The sequence below is a fragment of the Camarhynchus parvulus genome, chromosome 18 (assembly GCF_901933205.1).
Source record: "Camarhynchus parvulus chromosome 18, STF_HiC, whole genome shotgun sequence".
Taxonomy (NCBI): domain Eukaryota; kingdom Metazoa; phylum Chordata; class Aves; order Passeriformes; family Thraupidae; genus Camarhynchus; species Camarhynchus parvulus.
The window spans coordinates 10,870,146-10,889,500 of record NC_044588.1 but is presented as its reverse complement, the minus strand read 5'-3'; the positions used below and the strand labels follow the sequence as shown (position 1 = coordinate 10,889,500).

The following is a 19,355-nucleotide window of genomic DNA, read 5'->3' as shown; positions in this document are numbered from 1 at the left end:
GGCGGGCAGCGTGACTCAGAGCCTGGAGGTGTCCCTACATCCGCGTGCAGTTCCTGTCGGCACACGACACCTCTTCCTCGTTCATCTTCCTCCTGCGTGGTCAGGGTATCGTAGCCCAGGGTGCCGGGGCTCTGCTGCCAGCGCCGGCTCCTGTTTCACACACATCCACGCCCCAGTTATCAGATGCTGGAAGTCGGCTGGGCTCTCCTGAGGTGAGGGGTCTGGCGGCTCCTCCCACGCTCCCTCCCCTTCCTCTTCCTCCTTCCAGCAGGGCTTTGGCTCCGATAGTTTCGCTAAAGCCGGGGTTTGCAGCCCCAGCTGCCCTCAGCATTCTCCCAGATTGTTTTACAGATTAAAGGTAGTGGGAAGGGAGTTTCTAAGAACAGGCGCGGCCAGGAGAACTCCAGCCTGACCCACAGGCTCATGTTTGTCCTGGAATTAGGTCAAACTCACTCCTGTTGATTTCAATCAGTCTCATCTCTTTATGCCAAGGTGGAATTGTATCGATGAACTCTACGAGAGCCACCCAGTGAGTTTCACTGGGGCAGAGACTCCCTGATTCAGCACAAGACAATTACAATTTAATAACCACTGCAGGGAGGATTGAGAAACTGTGGCTGCCTTGCTCAGCACTGTAACATCTGATGGTGCCTTTACCCATCCCAGAACAGGAGCATGATCCAGACTGATACCACTGCTCCACTTTGGCCTGTGATGCAGATCGGCTGAGCATTGCAAGATGAGAGAACTGAATGTTTAATTGAAAAACATAACTTTTGGGAACGTGGGTGAAATACTGTTACAGGACCCTTGTCAGAGGTAATTTCAAGCTTTTGCATGGATGCAGAGTGGGCAGACCTTCACCTGCCATTGCCCTTTACATAATTACAGCTTCCTTGTCCATCTGCTGTTCCCTGCAGCAGGACAGGGCATGTCTGCTGCGGGACTGTGCGGTGGGACTTTGTATTCCTCTCTCCAGCGAAGGCTTCGACTTTTTGCCAAGCCTGCCAATTTTCACAGGCAAGGCTGTGAAAGCTGGGAGCTCCCTGGCGGGGCTGGAGCCGGGAGGAAGGGCCCTGGAGTCCGGCCCCGGCTTTCCCCGCCGCCCTTTCCTGGGCCGCCTTTCCCGGCCTTTTCCCGGCACCGGGTGCCCGCGCTCCCCGAGCCGTGCGGTGCCGCTCTCTGATTGGCTACAGCGAACGCGCTGCTGAATTATTCATGAGCGCGCTGGCTGAAAGGGAGGCAGAGCCGCAGTCCGACCTTATTTGCATGCGGGGCCACGCCTATGCATGCAGTTTGCATAGCAGGGCCCCGCCCATTGGGCGGTCCCGCCCCCGGCCCCGCCCCCCGCCCCCCGCGCCCCGCCCGGAGGTGTTCGCGGAGCGAGGCCGCCGCGCAGCTGAGGGGGAGCGGGCGCGGAGCGGAGCGCGGCCGGGGCGGCCCGGCCCCAGCCCCCGCAGGTGAGCGCCGCTCGCTGGGGCCGCGCGGGGAGGCGGGAGGGGCTCCCGGGATGGGTCCCGGCAGGGGTCCGGCCGGCATGGCCCCGGCAGAGCCCGCCGGGGCGGCCCCCGCCATGCCCGCCCGTGCTGGGCTGCGCGGCGGGGCCGGCAGGTGCTCGCCGGTGCCCCCGACCCCGAGGGGTTCACCTCGCCGGTGCCCGGGCTCTCCGCGCTGCCTGCGCCGGCCGTGTCGGGGCTGCCCACACGTGAAGCCCCGGCGCACCCCGGGACTCCGGCAGTGTCTCCCGGTGGAACTTGCAGCCGCGGCGCTGAGGGCTGGTGGGGTTTTGTTTGCTGCTGTGTCCGCTCCCGGGCTCGCTGCACTGTGTCTGTCCCGGCCGGAGCGCGCAGCCCCGCGGGTACCGCGCGGCCGCTCCGCATCCTGGGATTCCCCGGGGGAGGTGGCGGCAGTGGCCGCTCCGGGACTTCCTGCCGGGCCCTCCAGCGGGTCCGGGCCGGGGCCGCTCCCGGGGGCTGCGGGAACCGCTCCCGGCCGGTGCTGCGGTCGGAGATGCCCCTGCCCGCAGCCCGGCCCGCAAGTCTCCAGTGCTGCCCCGGCTCCAAGCAGCGGGTCTTGGAGAAGACAAGAGCAAGAATTGCAGTGACTCTGACTCCCTCGGGATATTCTGTTAGCCTTTTCTCTCTCTCTTTTTTTTTCTATGCCCATATTAAATGCATCTTGTCACTATTGGTGGTTTTTCTTTCCCCTCCCCAAAGTTGTGAGAATTTGCTGAATGAAGGAGCACGTTACTTCCAGCAGGCAGCAAACAGGTGTAATAAACCGGTGAAGGAAGTTGTTCAGCCTTTGTCTCAGGTTGCCCTTCATTGTACCGTGGGAACAGGCTCTTGCTGGTATCTCCCCTCCTGGAGCTGAGGCTTAACCTTGGTGTTGGACAAAGCTTTGCCTGTTTGTGTTTAGTTTTGTTGATGGTGTAGTGCAGTTGAATCAGGCTCCCGGGTCTGTGTTCCTGCAGCCAATGGCACAAAGCCGTGTGTTGGTGTGGGGCTAGTGACAGGACAGGGGGACAGCTCCACTGAGATGGCAAAAGTAAAAGTTGTCCATTGTCATGACTTACTTGATGGGGAATGCTGCTCTTTGTAGTCATCTGAGAGCACTTCAGTCAACTGGAATATCTGGCTTTACCAAGTCCCAGCTGAAGCTGTGTGCCCAGAGCAGCTGCCTGGTGATCTGAGCTTTGAATCGGGAAGCTGGTGCTTCTGGCAAGTGGGATGCAAAGTGCTGGTACGGCCCAAGGCTCCTCCTTGCGTCCTGGCACGTTCCTTGTAGGGATAGACTGGCCCGTGGAGGAGATGCGGATGATCCGTGCCAGTAGTGAGCAGTCCCTAATCCTGCTCAGTGCTGCTTGTAGCCTGTCAAGGGGCTCTATATAGTTCGTGGTATTGGAGAGGGAGAAGAGTTCTCAAACAACTTCATAGGATGGTGCTGAGGAATGTCTTTTATTTGGTTTTGAACAAATTGCATCTGCTTTAACAGCTGACCGAAGAAGAGTACTGGAGGAGTTAAACCAGTTGAGAGCCCTTTATCTTCCAGTGGCCTTCTGGTATGGTAACATAATTGTTCCTGGGAATTGCTTATGGAAGAGGTGTGTCTTTTCTTGGCTGACACAGAAGCTTGAGAAATGTCAAAGAGCAAGGGAGGTTTTAAACGTATGTCTTGCAGTTAATACATGGCAATAAGAGTACGTGATACTCCCAGTACCATCATCTTTCTTTAAAATACCAAAGGAGGCCCTGGTTAGGTTTTTGTGCAGAAATTGTGTGAAAGCTCCAGTTCTTACATAAACGTTTCTCATAGCTGGATCTCTTTGTGTTGCTTATGAAGCAAATGCTTTTGTGGTTTGTTCCATCGACCCACTGTTTGTAAAGTGCTGCTCCAAAGTTACAAGCTACTTTTCTGTTTGATTCACGCTCCTTAGCAAAGCCTACAAAAGGTTTTGCATCATGGGCAATAATGTTGTTCAGTGCAAAGACTTTGTTCTGCTGTAGCGTTTTGAAACTTTGTGTTGTCATGCCCCCATGACAAGGAGAACACAATAGGAGTCCTAATGACACACGAGGTTTGCACAATTCCCAAATTCATTGCAGGTGGGCGGTTCCTGGTAACTCCAAGTACAAGGCTGTTGGCAGTACATGAGCTCGCCTGAGTTGTGTGATTAGTTCTCGATTCTTTTCAAAGAGTTCTCAGAGAATCGATGTCTGATACTTTGTTTAATATTGTTTTTGTTTTAGGAGGGCTGCCCCCTGCACATAGTGTTGCCACAGTCTGTTCACGCTGTCTCTCCAGGTTCACTGAAATAAATTATTTTTAGAGGATCTTTTGGTTTTTCTCTCTGACTACTGTATGCAAGGTGCACATGAACACTGCTGTTTATGAAACTGCAAGTGGTGGGGGGTAGCAGTGGCTCAGCAGTTGTGTAAGGGAGATCTCTGCATGGTCCCATTAAACTGAGATTAATGTTAGAGCATCTTCCTTCTCCTGGGAAAAGGAGGTGGTGTCTTACTCTTCTCTGTGTACTGCAACTGCTCCTTCCCTTGCTTTAGCTGTTCTGCTTGGCTTGTGCTTTCTTCTTGAGTATCTGCCTTGACAGTGTGTCACATCCAAGCAGGGTGGTAGAGATGGACAATTAAAGAATAGCTCAGGCTCGTTTCATTGATTTCAAGCTAAAATGGTTCTTTAATTTGTCCTTTCACAGTGAGTCATGGCACCTGTAATCGATAAATGTGATAAATCTGGTGTTTAAGTGATACTTTGCTCCGTTCTGTTGGTGTGAGAGCACTGGTGCTAAGGAAGAGCTTTTTGCTGTGCAGCTGACCCAGCCTCTGTTGTCTTGCTGCTGTGTTGGTAACAGCAACAAGGCAAAAACTCCTGGGTGAGGAGAGAACCTGGTTCAGACAAGGCCATGGGAGTGACTGTTTGTTACAGCAGCACCAACTGCCTGGAGTTCAAACAAAGCTGCTCGATAAGGCCTCTTTTATTTTAGCAGGGTTGATAAAGTGTTATCAGCTGCATAGGTAGATGTTCTCCCTTTAAGGACCTGTAAGCAGGAAGGAGTGCTGAGGAAGGAATGAGAAGGAAACCTAAATCAAGGCAGGATTTAAGAGTTCTTGAGATACTTGCTGGCATTTTGAAAAGAAAGCTCTTGGACTGTATCCCATTGAAAACCTGTTCAAGCTGAGTAAAGGTTGCCAAAGAAGCACACAGATGGTACCTTGCAACTCTGCTACGTGAGCAAAATAAACTCATTATGGGTATGTTTTTGTTGTGGGGTTCACTTGAGACTGCATCCACACTTAATACTGTCTACGTAATAAAAACTTCTGACCTGGGCTTCCTCTTCTTGCAAGACTGGATTTACTTGTGTGATTGGGACTTACAACATTTTGGCTGGAAATTCCACTCTCATGATTGGACATAAGGAAAAATTGCAACAAATTTCTGCACAGGGTAGTTCCCTGCCAGCCTATGCTAAGCTGATGGAGAAAATGATGGAGAGTGTCTCAGCAAGCTGTGGGACACCAAGATGCATTGCTGTGTGCAGAAGCAAGGAAGCCAAAGGAAAACGTGGAGCTCTGGATTGGTGACACTCAGCAGTGAGGAACAATTAATGATGCTCCTGGGAAGGAGCATTTGTCCTTCTGTTGAATGTGGGTTCACATGCCATGGCTCATGGCATCTGAAATGAATGGAGCTGAGCAAGGAGGACAGAGTGAAATCTGGTTGTGATGTTAAACTGCTCCTTAGCGTCTGATTGGAAACAGGATTGTCTTGCCACTCATGCTTTCATTGCCTTTCCATATGAATAGTGAGGAGATTTCGCTTTGTGTCTGAATCTAATCCAGTGAGGTGAAAAAGGGGACTTTACTGTATTTAGCTGAGCACTCAGGTAAGGAAGCAGCAGGAGTTTGGTGTTCAGGGCACTCTGAGCTCTGCTGTCAGGTGTCCATGTCCTGAGTACCAGCAAAACTTGGGTTGGCTCAGCCTTGGGCTATTGTTGCCTCTAAACAGCTGCCCTCAATGCATCTTAAAAGAAGAGAATGTTGCACATAGTTTCTGGTAAAAGACTTGTCTTTGAAAGCCTAAAGAATTGTTTCCCTGGAAAATGAGAACATTAGATACATGCAGACCTGGCATAGCTTCAGAGGCTACTGGAGAATTCCTCTCTGGCTACTGGTAGCCACAACTGTTACCAGATGGTTGTAAATGCTGACTGGCAGACAACTGCAGAGCACATGGGGCTGGAGTTTTATGTAAGACTCCAAAGGTGTGTGGGAGAGAAACTAAACTGCTAAAATGTAAATGTGCATCTGGAAGATAAGATTATACAGATTGTGGAATCTATTTCTAGAATTGGAGATACTTGCTTATTGTACTAAAACCAAAATTCTTCTCTTTGATAAGTGTCTTGTAAACTTGTGATAATAACTTTTGGACAACCTGTGCTGCAGTGGATGCTATTCCTTCTTTGCCTTTGTCCTTTGCTTGCTTGTCCTCTCATCCTCTCCCATACTGTGACACTCAAAGGTTCTTTGGTCAGAAAGAAACTCTGATATCAGTGAGAGGTGACTTTTGTAGCTTGCCTTCTCTGATCCTCTCAGCCCTTCAGGGTGATGGTTCTTCGAGTTACTGCTCAGTTCAGAGCTACTACACTTCTTAGCCTGTTGAACAAGTTGTTGTGGGCTGGAGTGTGAATGTTGGAGCTCTTGCATAAGCAGGCTCAAACAGCATGCTTCAGGATGCCATTAATATTTTAGGATAAAACATTCTAGCAAGTTTTAATATGTAAAGTTGTGTCTCTCTCAAAACAAGCCCCCTGTTCTTTGCTCCTAACACTGAGTTTGTCTCTGCTGGCACAGCTGAGGTCTTTTGTTCTAAAGTGGGGAGGGTAATTAGTAGAGTTTCTCTGTGGGTTTGCCTCGTTTAACAGGTCCAGGATATTGATTGACAGTGGGAAAGGGTGCGTCTCCTTGGCACTTTCCTTTCCTTGTCTGGCTCAGGGCAAGTTGTGTGTTATACATGGGCATGATGTGCTGTCCTTTCATTGCGCAGCACCTTGTCACTGCTCTAACTTTTCCTAACTTAAAGTGAATGTAGCTTTGTGAAAATATGTCCCTCTCTCAGGTATATCTAATAAAAGAAGTCTTACAATCTGACACTATTTTTGAAATTTCAATTGAGATGCTAAATCATTGTAGAAGGATTTACTTTCCAAGTAAACTACACTTTAATTCTTCCTCTCTTTTCTGAGGTCCTCATATGTTTCTGTGCACATTTTTCACCCCTGCATGTACTGGTGGCCCACCAACACAGACAGCTGTAGCTGCCCTGCTCAGAGCTAGTTTTTCTGTGGTAGTTGGTACTACCAGTGATTCTAGGTGATTGGAATGTCATGTAGGTGACATATTCCAGTCACGTAGATCCTAGTAATTCTATGGACTAAATGACTCAAGTGATTGATCCTCGTGTGATCCTCTGGTCCTCTGAACCAGGGCTGCATTGCAGGCCTTTGGTGAGCTCAGGGCAGTGCTGCCCAGGTGGCTGGAGATGTCGGTGTGTGAGCAGGAGAGGTAAAAGGGCAGTAGTGCAACAAAGAGGTACAAGTTCAAGCTCAGGGAGTTTCTAAAGGGAGTTCTCAAAATATGCCTGTGGAGCATCCTGTTTATCACACCATTTCCTTCTTTTGGACCTTCACAGCTGGTGCAAGGCCTTGCTAGGAACTCTGAAAAACAGCTCAAGCTCTTCAGGAGTGGCTGCTTTAGGTCATTATCCAAAGACCACTGTTGCTGGCAGGAGCACAGAAGCAGCCACCGTGTTTCCAGCTGTGCTGTTCCTGTCTCTACAGGTGTGAAAGCTTGTCCCCTCAGTCACCACCTCCAGCCTCACTGTTTGAAGGGTTCAAGCTCCTCTGTTCACATACCAGTTCCTTTGGTGCTCCTGGTCCTTCTCTTTCTCATGCAACGTTGGCCCCCTGCTCTCCACCTAGCTGTAGGTGTGTAGGAACCTCTTCTGACCATGTATAATATCCATTCTGACCCTTCATTGCACCTCAGAAATTCTGGTCCCCACTGCACACGTGTGTCATGTACAGAGTAGCTGGCAAATTGCTCCCTATCCAGCAAATTAAAATAAAATACTGAGTGTCTGTAAACTGCAGCCTGTGAGAGATGGCCAGGGCAGGCAGGAGCACTAACACCAGGGTAAGTTGTCAGGATTGAATTCAAGCCTTTGCTCTTGAATTGGCAAGGTTTACTTGTCACTTAGTCCCTGTGCAGAGGGGAGATGTGACAGCCTCCTGAGCTGTAGAGAGCAGGAAGCTGGAGCCTGGGATTGCCCGTGTGATTGCTGGCTGGCCGGTCAGGTCTGATTTGTCCTGCTTGGATCCTCCTGTGAGAGGCCAGGCGCTGGGACACTGCTTTGTGCTTCAGCTGCACAGTGAATTGCAGGTGCGAAATTCCCTTCCCTACCCCCACCTCGAGCAGGGAGTTCGGCTTGATATTTTACAAAAGCAAGTTAATAATTAATGCAGCTCCCCTGCAGGCAGCACAGCGCCCTTTCTGCTGTGCCCGTGGAGAGACCTGAAAATGGGATTCTTTCTCTCTTTGGCTCAATAGCTGGAGGGTTACCTGGGGTGAAAACTGATGCTAGTCAATAATGCCTGAGCCTGGGAGTTGGCCTTTAGGTTGGGTTTGTCTGAATGTTTATGCAAATGCTGCAGTTTTGCCTTTTCTTTGGATAACGTCAACTCAAGGGACTGCTAAACGGCCAAGTGCAAAACCCTTTTTAGAATCCTCTTGTTTTATCTGTACTAGTTTGCTTAATCAATGTGAAAATAGAATTGTGAAGTGCTGCAGCAGAGAGCTGTGCTAGACTGGTATCAGGTTTTAGTCACTCGATAGTGATGTTGTCTCAGTCTGCTCTGGCTGATTTGTTACCTGCTAAACCAAAATAAATAACCTACTTCTGGCTGCTTTCTGCTCAGGCTGCTTTTGTTTATATGGGCTCTTATTTTCTATTTCGTTAGGATTTTTGTTGCCAAGATACTACAGCGAGGAAGATGAGAAGGTTCTTAAGACCCGGACACGATCCAGTGCGAGAGAGGCTCAAGCGCGACCTTTTCCAGTTCAACAAGGTACGGGGCTTTCCTCAGGCTGCAGGGCAAATCTGTCCTGAGCCACTGCATCCTGCAAAAGGAGGGAAAAACCACTTGAGTGTGGGTGGAAAAGTTAAATTTAGGAGAGGTGCTGGTTTGTTCTCTTTTTAGTTCTGCCTTTTTCTCCCCCAATGTGCCTGAGTAGTTTCCTTTAAGGTCCTGGGCATGTTCTCAATTCTCTCTCCTTTTTTAAAAGGAAGGATATTTTGATGCTCTTGAGTGGCACTTGCTGAAAGAAGAGATCTTCACAGCAGCTTTTCTGTCCTCTGAGTGGTCTGTCACTTGTCCTGCTATGTGCTGGGACTGTTTCTGTTATAGGTAGTCCTTGTTAGGAAAATAAACATTTTTCTAAAGATACACATGAGCCACAGCTTGTGATGCAGCTGCAGCCAGAGTTCTTTGTCCCTGATTATCCTTTGGATTTACAAGTGTACCCCTGCTTTTAAATGTGCATTTAAAAGGCTGGGCTATCACCTAGGCAGCACAATGGCCATTAATAATCAATTTACTATTATCTTAGTCTGAATCTGTTTCTAGATTTTTTCCTTCCCTCTGTGAAGAAGAAATTGCAATGGCTGTGCTATCTATCCAACACTTTTTCTTTTGAGCTCTGGCCAGGAGCATAATGTTTTTATCTTTGAAAATGCCTAGTATTAAATCATGGCTAGGCTAATGGCTACTTACACTTTCTTTGGGGAGCAGAAACGTATTTGTAGGTTTTGTGTTTCCAAGGTTTAAATGGAATTTTGCTGAAAAGTGAAATGGATAAATGAAATCAGCCTAGGAAATAACCTCCTTGATTCATTGTAATTGTACTGTAGATGGATACTTGAAGTGGAACTGAGGATATTTGAGATAAATGATTTAATGTAATCGGTACTAAGCACACCAATTCCATGCATACCTCCCTGCCATTGGGGAGACAAAGGAACTCAAGAGTGCTTCGGGTCTGTTTTCTGCCTGCTACCACCAGGAAATCCTAGTGCAGATGCAGTAGAAAAGTCAGTGAATGCAGACCAGGTTTGAGTTGTTTGCATCTGGCTAAATGCAATGTCAGCTTCAGAAAAGATGTCCCAGAGATGGGTCAGAGTTGCTTATAAGCATTTAAAATTATATGTACCTTGGAAAAACTCTGGTATTTTAGGGATGGCTCTTCCTTGAATATGCCTTTCTCTTATGAGAATGTTTGGCTAAGCTTTACCTGCCAGAGACACACTAATTTGGATAATGTAAAACAGGGTTGAAAGAGGTAGCTTTTGCAGCAGAGGGAAACTTCCAAATATATTAGAAGCTGACATCAGGATTTGTGACTCCATTTGATTCAGTCCTGAAGGTAAATATGACATCTTGTTTCTAGGGAGACAACTACTTTGGACACTTCCTAATGTTTACTCTCATTAACAGCTTGGTAATTAAAGGCCTTGTAAAATTCATTTGCACCTTTAAGCCACAGTAACTTGTTCTTTTCTAATAAGAATCAGAAGGGAATGAACATTATACCAGAATCTTTTACACTCTACTTTTTTCTTGCATAAAAGTGAGGGGATTTTTTTTCCCAAGTCTTGTGTCTCCCATTCCAGTATTTCTAGAGATAATGGGTCATTTGAAAGCTTCTACCCTTTGATCCAGTAAACATCTACTCACAGCTAGGTAGACTGAGAAAATCTGGGAAAGTCAGACCTTAATTTGGAGCTGTTGAAGGTTGTGGCTTCAAGGAGCCAAGAATCACAGGGCTTTGTGTGCCAAGGCTGTCCTGGTCTAATGTGCTATTAGAGCAAGCACATTAGTGCTGGTAAGCAGGTTTTTAAACACTTGTTATTTGAGGTCTTTGAAAGACTTCTGGTTAAGAACCTGCTTGGGAAATATTTTGTGGGCCTGTAAAGTTGCTGATCAGAGAAATTGCACGGTGGATTTGCACCTCTTCAGTGTGTGATGCAGACCATGACTAAAGGCAAGGTCTGCACCTGAAAGGTGCTGGGGATTCCTGCCCTCATTTTACACTGAAGTTGTTGAACACAAATGCATGGTGCCTCACAGATTTAGTGTTAGTGTAGTGGAATGTATTTGACCACACTGACCTAGAATGGACTTCGATTTAGAAAGTCTATTTAATTGTTGGTGATGGATTTTTGTTTGTTTGTTTACTCTGTCAGGTATAAATAGGCTGTGATCTTCTTACTGCTTCTCTCTTGCATTTCTGTTTTGCATAAGGGGTGATCCAGATGGTTTTGAAGGACTGATTGATGACTGGACTAGCACTTCAAACTGTCTTCAAAGTTGTGTTTGTTTCAAAAAACACCTTCCTAAATTCTGCTAGTCACTTAGCTTTGCATATCTGTTTCTCTGTATGAGTAAGAACTTCCCATACTTGTGTGTACCTGTTGCAAGAATCTGTTTTTAGCTCAGTGGATAGAATGAAGGATAAGGTATGTGGACTTGGCAGTCTACTTCTTTGAGTTTATTCTGCTTTTGGAAGTAGTATTTGGATGCCTTTGGCTCAGTCCAAGCCCTGCAGAAGAAACATGTTCAGGCTGGCATTGTCAGACTAGATGATGGGTAACACACAGGTGAACCAGCCTGTCTTACAGCTGAATGTTACCCAACTGGGAGCATTGCATTTAATTTATGGCTTCATGGTTTTTCCCCTGTTTTCAGCCTTCCTGCCCCTTTGCTGATGGGTGTGATGGAGACCTTACCTGAAATCTGAATTAGTGTCTAAGCAAAGTGGAGTTAGCACATACAGGCTTCATTGTTTCTTCAAAAGCTGAATTAACAAAGGGACAGGGCTTGTATTGCCTGTGGTTGGGTTTGTCTCTGCTCTGTCATAAAACAATCTGAGAGGAGAAGCAGAGACAAGTGAAAGGAGGAAGACAGAGCTGAATTTCATCAGCACAGCTTTAGTGTGGGCTGGGAACAACTGTTCAGTTTGGCCACGTTTTTCCTGCAGTAAATACGACTGACACGAAGCATTTCTGTCAGTGCTGCTGACACCAGGCCTGCTTGAGTCTGACAAATCTGTAGAGGACAAGAAAAAGCTCCTACCTTTCCCTATGGAAACAAAGGCCCTTTTGAGAAGGAGGGCACATTGTGGGCACTCCGGTTTCTTATTTCAGCTCTGCTGAAAGGCTCCATTGTAACCTCTGCTGCCTCCTGCCCCCCTCTCTCCCCCTTGCTGCGTTTACCTGCTGGGCAGGTGAAAGGACTGGCTGATGAAAGCTGATGAGGGGAGCGAGGGAGGGCAGCCCAAAGCTGCCTTGATGTGATTTAACAACTGGGTGCAAATAAGTACAAGGAAGAGATCTGGGTAATCGGGACAGTGAATGTGAATGCCTGACCCTGGTGGTGTCAAATGCAGCCCAAAAGCCACCCTGAAGCCTTTACTGCCCAGCTGTGGAAACAAATGACATCAGAGAGAGTTATCTTTGTTGCATCTTATGGGCATCTTGGTTGAAGATTCAGAGCTACCAGAAACCTTCAGTACATTTACTGCTCTCCACGAGCAGTTGTGTAGCACACTGTGGTTGTTACTGATATTTCCCTTTTGCAAATTTGTCTGTGGAATGGGGGGTGCTTCAAATTTTTGGTCGAATGAAAACCGGGAGGAGAAAAAAATCACCCTCCTATTATTATTACTGAATCATACACACTTGGTTGTGCAGTTCATAGGTCTCATACTTGAAAATTAAAGCTTTTATTGACTTGTCTAATGTGTTTACAAATTAAGACATCAAACCCAGGATCTAATTAGGCCAGTATTAAGGCTGATGTTGACAGCTTCCTAACAGGCAGTGCAGTATTGTATAAGTCATGGTTTTCTGAGAGTTGTGGCTAAAGCTTTATCTTTTGGGCTGGATGAAATCTTAGAATAATCACAGTTTCTAATTGATGTGTCACTGAAAATTGCACCTGGTTGTGCTGATATCATGACAGTGCAGTGACTGTGAACAAGTTGAAACTAAAACTATCTGGGGGAGTTACACTGGTGTCTCCGTAACAAGTTCCTCACTTTGTTTTGGGTGAGAGTGGAATGGTGTTTATTGCCTGTGCTACACCTGATTCATTTAGATGTCTGATTTATTGTTAAGATAACGTTACCTTGGATCTTCTTCCCAGAATTTTGCGCCATAGCTTTATACTCCCACAACTTTGACAATTAGGAAGCTTTTCTGTGTTGCCTCAGTAGCTATCACAGTGCAGAGGAATTCCTCTCTGCCTGTTCTGGGTTAGGAAACTGCCCTGTTTCACTTCTGAGTCCATTGATAAATTCCCAATTTCGTATAGCCTTCTGTAGGAAGTTTTATATATGTAGCTATGCAAAGGTTGGTTAGCAGCAGCATCAAGGGTGACAGTAAAAAGATTGACTTCTCAAAATCTGTTTTTAATAATGCAAACCTAACACTTAAATTACCTTCTTAGAATATGAAGAGCTAAGGCTGGAGATTAAGTTATCAAAAAAGGGAGTAAACTCAGAGGTCTTGGAGCTTGTAGTACTAATCTTGGCTTACTACCTATAAAAGGTAAAAAAATTACTATCACTGTTTCGCTCAGCCTAATGAGTTGGCAAGCAGAAAATTGGGAAATGCTCCAATATTTTCAGTTTCATCTTCTAAAGAGGCTCGTCTTCCCTTAAGAGAACCTCAGGCTGGGATACCCAGTATTTAGAGAAGGGAGGTCTTTTCTTGCAGCTTAGGAATTGTGATCAAACGGGTAAAACCAAAGCAAACTGGCAGACTTTGGAGTCAGCTGGATCCTCCTATGCTGTGTCTGAGCAGGACATTAAAGTGCTCTGCAGCAGCTGGGGCACCTCGGGCTATGGCCTGACCACGGAAATGAAACCAGCTCCATTTGATTCTCGTGCAGGGGATTAAGTTGGGAAATCATTATGCAGGAAATAAAGTCCAGGTGTTACTTTTAGGCTGAATAAAGCTTAAAACTTAAGTGATGTGGTAGCTTTGCTTCAGACATGATGGAAATGAGAATGAGAGTGAGGTGCAAATGCTGTAGATGGAGAGTTCTCTGCTTTTTATTTATTTATTTTTCAGTAGTGAGTGTAATGAGTTCCTATTCTGTAGCTGGCCAGCTTGCCTTAGAAGAAGGTATTTTCCAGAAGTTGAGCCTCTAAGGATCAGTGTTTTCCAGGAAGCATCCCTCTTAATCTTGCCTATTAATCTGTGGGCACACCAGTCCTCTTTACCTGTGTCTTGGTGCATACTGGTTTTGCCTAAACCAGGATAAGAGCCGTGCATTAGCACTTCTGAAAACATCAGTGAGCTATTTTCTAAGCAGCTTGGTGGCATCCTGTAAGTATGGCAGGATGTTATTCCCTGGTGTGTAAATGCATCAGTGTGGTGTGTACAGATGCTCCAAATCTCCCTCCTGGAGCAGTTGTAAGTTGTACTTTAGGGAAGCCACCAGGGCCAAGCCGTACTGCTCCCCATGACAGTGACATTTTTAGTCCCAAATGGCTTTGAATTACTCTGAGGTGGCCTAGCAGGCTCCTGCTCTCATTAAACTCCAGTGTTCCTCCTGTTCCCTCTGGAAAATGGATGTGGATTACATTAGTTTTCCTGGCTGCTCATAGGAAATCTGTTTAGTTTCCTTGATGAGCACTGATGTTCGCTCGTAGCTCTGCATTGCTTTGCACTATTTCTTCATGTCAGTCACCAAAAAGAGGTCAGGAAGGCTGACCTCTGTGGAATTTGGCAGATAAAGCTGGTCTTACAGTGCACAGTATTTGTGTCAGACTTTGAAATTGTGCTGAGCAGTTGGTTTACAGAAGTGCAGCTGATGTGGAGTGATGGAGTGTGCTGTATTGACTGACTAAGCTGTGCTTATGCAGAGTTATTTATAATCTTAACATCAAGAGCTGCTCAGGCTACTGTTTTCAGAATATTTCTCTTTCATTTCTGTTACACTTCTGGATATCCTGGCTGTGGAGCCAGGGATTCTTGGCACACATTCATCATTAGGCTGTTGTTCAGCAAATCAAAAAGGTTTGAACACCTTTTTCAGCAGAAAAAGCTGCCATTAAGTGCTGTATTTCAGACTGCCATGCCATGTTGAATTTCTGCCCAACAATGCCCATGAAACAAGCTGCTGCTGATCATGATTTTTCCTTCTCTCCCCCAGACTGTGGAACATGGATTTCCCCACCAGCCCAGTGCCCTGGGCTACAGCCCATTTCTCCGTCTCATGGCCATTGGGACACGATCAGGAGCCATCAAATTGTATCCTTTGAACACCTTGGGTGAGAGTTCTCGAACCTCAGCAGAATTAGTGCAGCTTTGAAGACACTTCAAAAGTTAGATTAAGTATGAATTTGCAAGCAAGGGTAACTGGAACACTGAAACAGTTTGCCAGGGTTTGGAGTGATTTTGGTCTGATCAGTGTGGGGTTGTCTTTCCAAGAGCTGAGCTACAGCTCCAACAGGAGCCGAGCTGATGCAGATATATTAAACAAGACTCTGCTCTTGCTATGCAGAAGGTCAGACTAGATCTGGCCTAAGTTTAGCAATCCTTCACATTGTAAATTCCAGGGTTGTTTAAATATTTGGGGCAGGGTTCCTTTTCTTTTTTTTTTTTTTTCCTAAAGCAATTCTATTTCAAAGGTTAAAGCTGAAGTCAGAAATGCTTTCTACTTCCTGAGTTTTTGACCATCCAGGAATTAAAGACCTAAACACTGAAGGTGGTAATTTATTTTTTGTAGCTAATGACGTCCAGTCTGATTTTTGTGTGTGTGAGATAATTCTCATGGCAGAGACCAGTTGGATGAGCTGTAAAACAGGCGGGTCACCCAGCCCAGAAAGGAAAAGTTGGTGCTGTCTCTGCCAGCTTAATCATTTATTGCTGGTGTTGTTTGTGCTCAGAGGCTGGACTCCACATGCAGGCAGTTGCCATCTGTCTCCTGGTTACAAATTAGTTAAGCAGGATTGTAGTGTCTGGGAAACCACTGAACATCCCTGAGAAAAAACAGGGTCCAGGCACCTCTTCTGCATATACTGAAGGAAGAAGTGAACTTCCCTGTTCTCCACAGTGAGCACAGCCTGCAAATTTTACAAGCATGTAAAATCAAAAGTAGATTTGCATTGATTCTTTGCAGGCCAGCTCACCAACAATAAAACATGGTTTCAAACTAATCTCTTTTTGTCTTGCTTGCTAGCAAGCTTCTTATCAATTAATTGTAGCTGTGGGTCACCTTAAATACTGTAGATCCTCAACAAACTCATCAGATATGGGGCTCCCGGGGTGGAGTTCATGGGTTTACATGAAGAAAACAACACTGTAATGCAGATTCACTTTATACCTGATCAGGTAAGTGCATTTTCAGTACCTCTGTGACTTATGTAGATCTCTCCTAAACAGGTGTTGATTTTATTCCAGGGATCTGGGCTCCTATTACCAAGTATATTCAAATGCTGCTTGGTTGGGAATGTTTATCCCAGTGTATTTTGTGCTCTCAGCAATGCTTGTTGCTGTGGAGATTCTCAGTAAAACTAGAAGAGAAGCTTTAAACTAAAGAGTAGCTTTATTGTTCATAACTGTTACTCATTTATCTCCAGTAACATCCTGGGAATGGTAATAAGGCCAGGATAGTTCAGGCAATCTGCTGCAGAAGCAAAAACTTCCTTTTCCTTTTGCAGCCCCTATTTTTTCAGTAGGACTGAGAAGTCTTTCCTTTGCACAACAGACAGACCAGGAGCTGCTGCTGAGCTGATTTAATTATTTTCAGGAGCTCAGAACAGCACTGCTGACCTCATCTGCTGCTAGGTTTGTTGCCTTTGTGTTTGGGGGTATTGACTCTTGCTCCTGGGGATTGCTGAACAGTTATTGCCACGCTCTAAAAATAGGAAAGCAGAATTTTCCAAATGTCTGGTGGCTGTCTAACCACTTTCCCTTGACTGTCCAGACTGCTGTCTTAGTTGCAGACTTTGTTCCCTGATGCCCCCAGTGTAGCACAAGTGGCCTCTTTATGAGAGGGATTTAATTCTTGAGGCGGTTTTGGGTGTCTGTTTGCTGAACTAATGGTATAAACTGAAACTCCCATGGGGAGTGTTGCACCAGGTGTGGCTGCAGCAGGTAAAATGCTTCAATTTGAACATCCAGCCAGCAGGGCTGGGCTCATAAAAGGATTCTGACACAACCCTCAGAATGAGGTTGGACATGAAGAATGTGAGGACTGTGGTGTAGCAGAGTATATCAGCCCCACCCAAAGCTGGGGTGTGTTCAGCAAACCTGTGCTGAGCCAGGAGGAGGTGAGATACAGCCTGCAGCTGCATGGCTGGGCTTTACAGCACAGGTTGATCTTCTTCAGGAGCCTAAATCCTTGTCATCCCCCTCAGTGATAACCTGTGCCTTTGTAACAGGGTTTTTAGCCTCTAGGCTACTTCTTGTCTCCCTCCACCCCCCACTCATTGCTGCAGTGTTTGTCCACTGCCATAAAAAACTGAACCAGCTCCCCAGTCCTGTTTTAGCAGGGAATTATGAACAGCAGCAAATCTACTGCTAAATTTACTGTGTTATATTTAATACTGGCATTCTGAAAAAAAAGTTGTGTGATTTTGCAGTGCCAGCTGGTGACCCTGCTGGATGATAACAGCTTGCACCTCTGGAGCCTGAAGCAGCACGGAGGAACATCCGAGCTGCGGGAGGAGCATCGCTTCACCCTCAAAGGGCCACCTGGGTAAGGCACAGCAGGGGCTTGCAGCTGGTCTGGGGATAGGCAAGCCAGAAAATTCTGCTGTTGTTTAAGCTAGAGCCTGTCCAGTTCTTACAGCCTGCCACTCCTCTGAATCCATTCAAAGGGCATCCATGGAAACCAACCAAGAGCTGGCTGGGGCATGGGAGAACAGCTTTTAAACGTGCTCAACCAGTGCAAAGGGTGACATATTTTAAAATATTGTGCATTCACTGCTGTGAGTAAAGGAGCTGTTAATCTTAAGGTTAGGTAAATCTAACCATGCCTTAAGTCAGGCTTTGAAATTCTGCTGTGGTTTTAGTTTGAGTGGATCTTGCCAGTTTTAGGTGAGCTATTTTTAGGAACACTTAGAGAGGGTTCTGAAAAAAGGTGTCTGGTTCTTTCTCCATGCACTTGTTAAAAATTTCTTACATAATTTGTCTTAAAGCTGATGTTTTCCTTTTTTTAAAAAAAAATCATGCCTCCAAAACAAGTGACACTGATAAATGTCCCTGTTATGTTGTTAACTCTCCCAAATTCAGTAACAAGAGTCTCTTTGCATCCCCAGCTCCCCACCAAGTGCCACCCAGGTAACAGCTGTGCTTCCCCATTCCTCACGGGAAGTGCTGTACCTGGGCACAGAGAGTGGCAACATCTTTGTGGTGGAGCTGCCCTCGTTCCGAGTGCTGGAGGACAGGACCATCGCCCCCGAGGCCGTGCTGCAGCGGTGAGTGAGTGAGCAAACAAGATGTGGAATCCCATTACCAGACACATCCTTTGTTAAAATGTCACCCCAGATTATGTACTGGGGCCTCACTGTTGTGCTAAGCATTGTCCATATCTGCCTGGCTCTCATGAAAGTAACTTTTGGTCCTGGTGTGTGTTAAGTAACAATTTCTGTCCTGGTCCAGCCTGGTGTTGTTACTGTGCAGATAGAGCATGTTCACTTGGGGTGAATCTGCAAACCTTGGGCCCTAGCCCTTGTGTTTAGTTTTAGAAAAAAAAATATTTTGTTTAGCTGTAATTGCACATTTATTTTTTTCAACCACTGGCAGAACATCTGGTGCTGCTTTGTTCAAATGGAGTTTTTATCACTCTGCTGAGTGCTGCTGAAAACTGTCCTACTTCACTTCTCCTACTGACATTTCCATCTTACCTTTATTCTGTAAGAGAATAGGGTGGGTGGTTCAAACTGTCTTTACAGTCCTGGGATGCAGTCCTGGAATTCATTGTAAACCCCAGCCTTTCCCTGAAGAAAGCAGGACTAGGTGCATGTCCATGTGGTAGGCCTGATGTGATGTCTCCCATAAGATATTTCTGCTGCTTGAAGGATTTGTGGGATCAACTGTTTCAACTTTGTTGCTTAATTTCTCGTTCTTGCACCTTTTATTACAGTCCTTTGAGGCTGTACTTGGAATCAGCTTCTCTTTTCTCTTCTGCTCCTGCAGGATACCAGAAGATAACTGCAACAGGCGCTCCTGTGAACTGGTGGAAGCCCTTCGGGAGCATCCTAAGAACCCTGAACAGATCCTAATTGGATACAGCAGGGGCTTGATTGTCCTCTGGGACCTGCAGAATAACAAAGCAACACACCATTTCCTGGGCAGCCAGGTATTGATTCAATCCAGAGTCAGTTCGGCAGGGCAGGAAGGGCTCTCACTGGCACTCTGAAGACAAAGCAGGTGCAGGGACAGCCTGACAAAGCTGCTTTTTTAGTAAGAACAGGTTGTTTTGGGGAGATAACAGCTCTCTGGTGAGCAGTCATTTGTATGGCTTTCTTTTCAGCAACTGGAGAACCTCTACTGGCAGAGGGATGGCAGTAAATTCATTAGTTGTCACTATGATGGAAGTTACAGCCAGTGGCCAGTATCCAGTGACAACAGGCAGGCAGAGCCTCTGGAGAACACTGTGCCTTATGGTCAGTAAGTGAGGTTTAACTGTTGTGTATTTGTCCAAACTCTAATTCTGAGCTTGTGTAGGATATTCAAGTCACAATTCTCCCTAGTGTTTAATG

At 46.3% G+C, this 19,355-nt stretch overlaps 2 protein-coding genes across 4 annotated transcripts in view; one reads left to right on the top strand and one right to left on the bottom strand.

The window, feature by feature from the left end:
* CASKIN2 (CASK interacting protein 2) overlaps positions 1 to 19,355 on the bottom strand; it is a 648,645-nt gene that overhangs the window by 90,444 nt on the left and 538,846 nt on the right. The window lies entirely within an intron of this gene.
* The window catches only part of LLGL2 (LLGL scribble cell polarity complex component 2), a 33,345-nt gene continuing 15,394 nt past the window's right edge, over positions 1,405 to 19,355 (top strand). The window contains exons 1-8 of one of the 3 annotated variants that reach the window (XM_030962088.1): positions 1,405 to 1,460; positions 8,540 to 8,647; positions 14,798 to 14,895; positions 15,897 to 15,978; positions 17,232 to 17,347; positions 17,910 to 18,068; positions 18,790 to 18,952; positions 19,127 to 19,259. In XM_030962088.1, the coding sequence (XP_030817948.1) occupies positions 8,573 to 8,647; positions 14,798 to 14,895; positions 15,897 to 15,978; positions 17,232 to 17,347; positions 17,910 to 18,068; positions 18,790 to 18,952; positions 19,127 to 19,259 (826 nt within the window). In that variant the 5' untranslated portion in view covers positions 1,405 to 1,460; positions 8,540 to 8,572. Of the gene's footprint in view, positions 1,461 to 8,369; positions 8,390 to 8,539; positions 8,648 to 14,797; positions 14,896 to 15,876; positions 15,979 to 17,231; positions 17,348 to 17,909; positions 18,069 to 18,789; positions 18,953 to 19,126; positions 19,260 to 19,355 lie in introns of those variants that run through there. The other 2 variants (XM_030962089.1, XM_030962091.1) reach the window with 2 other exon arrangements.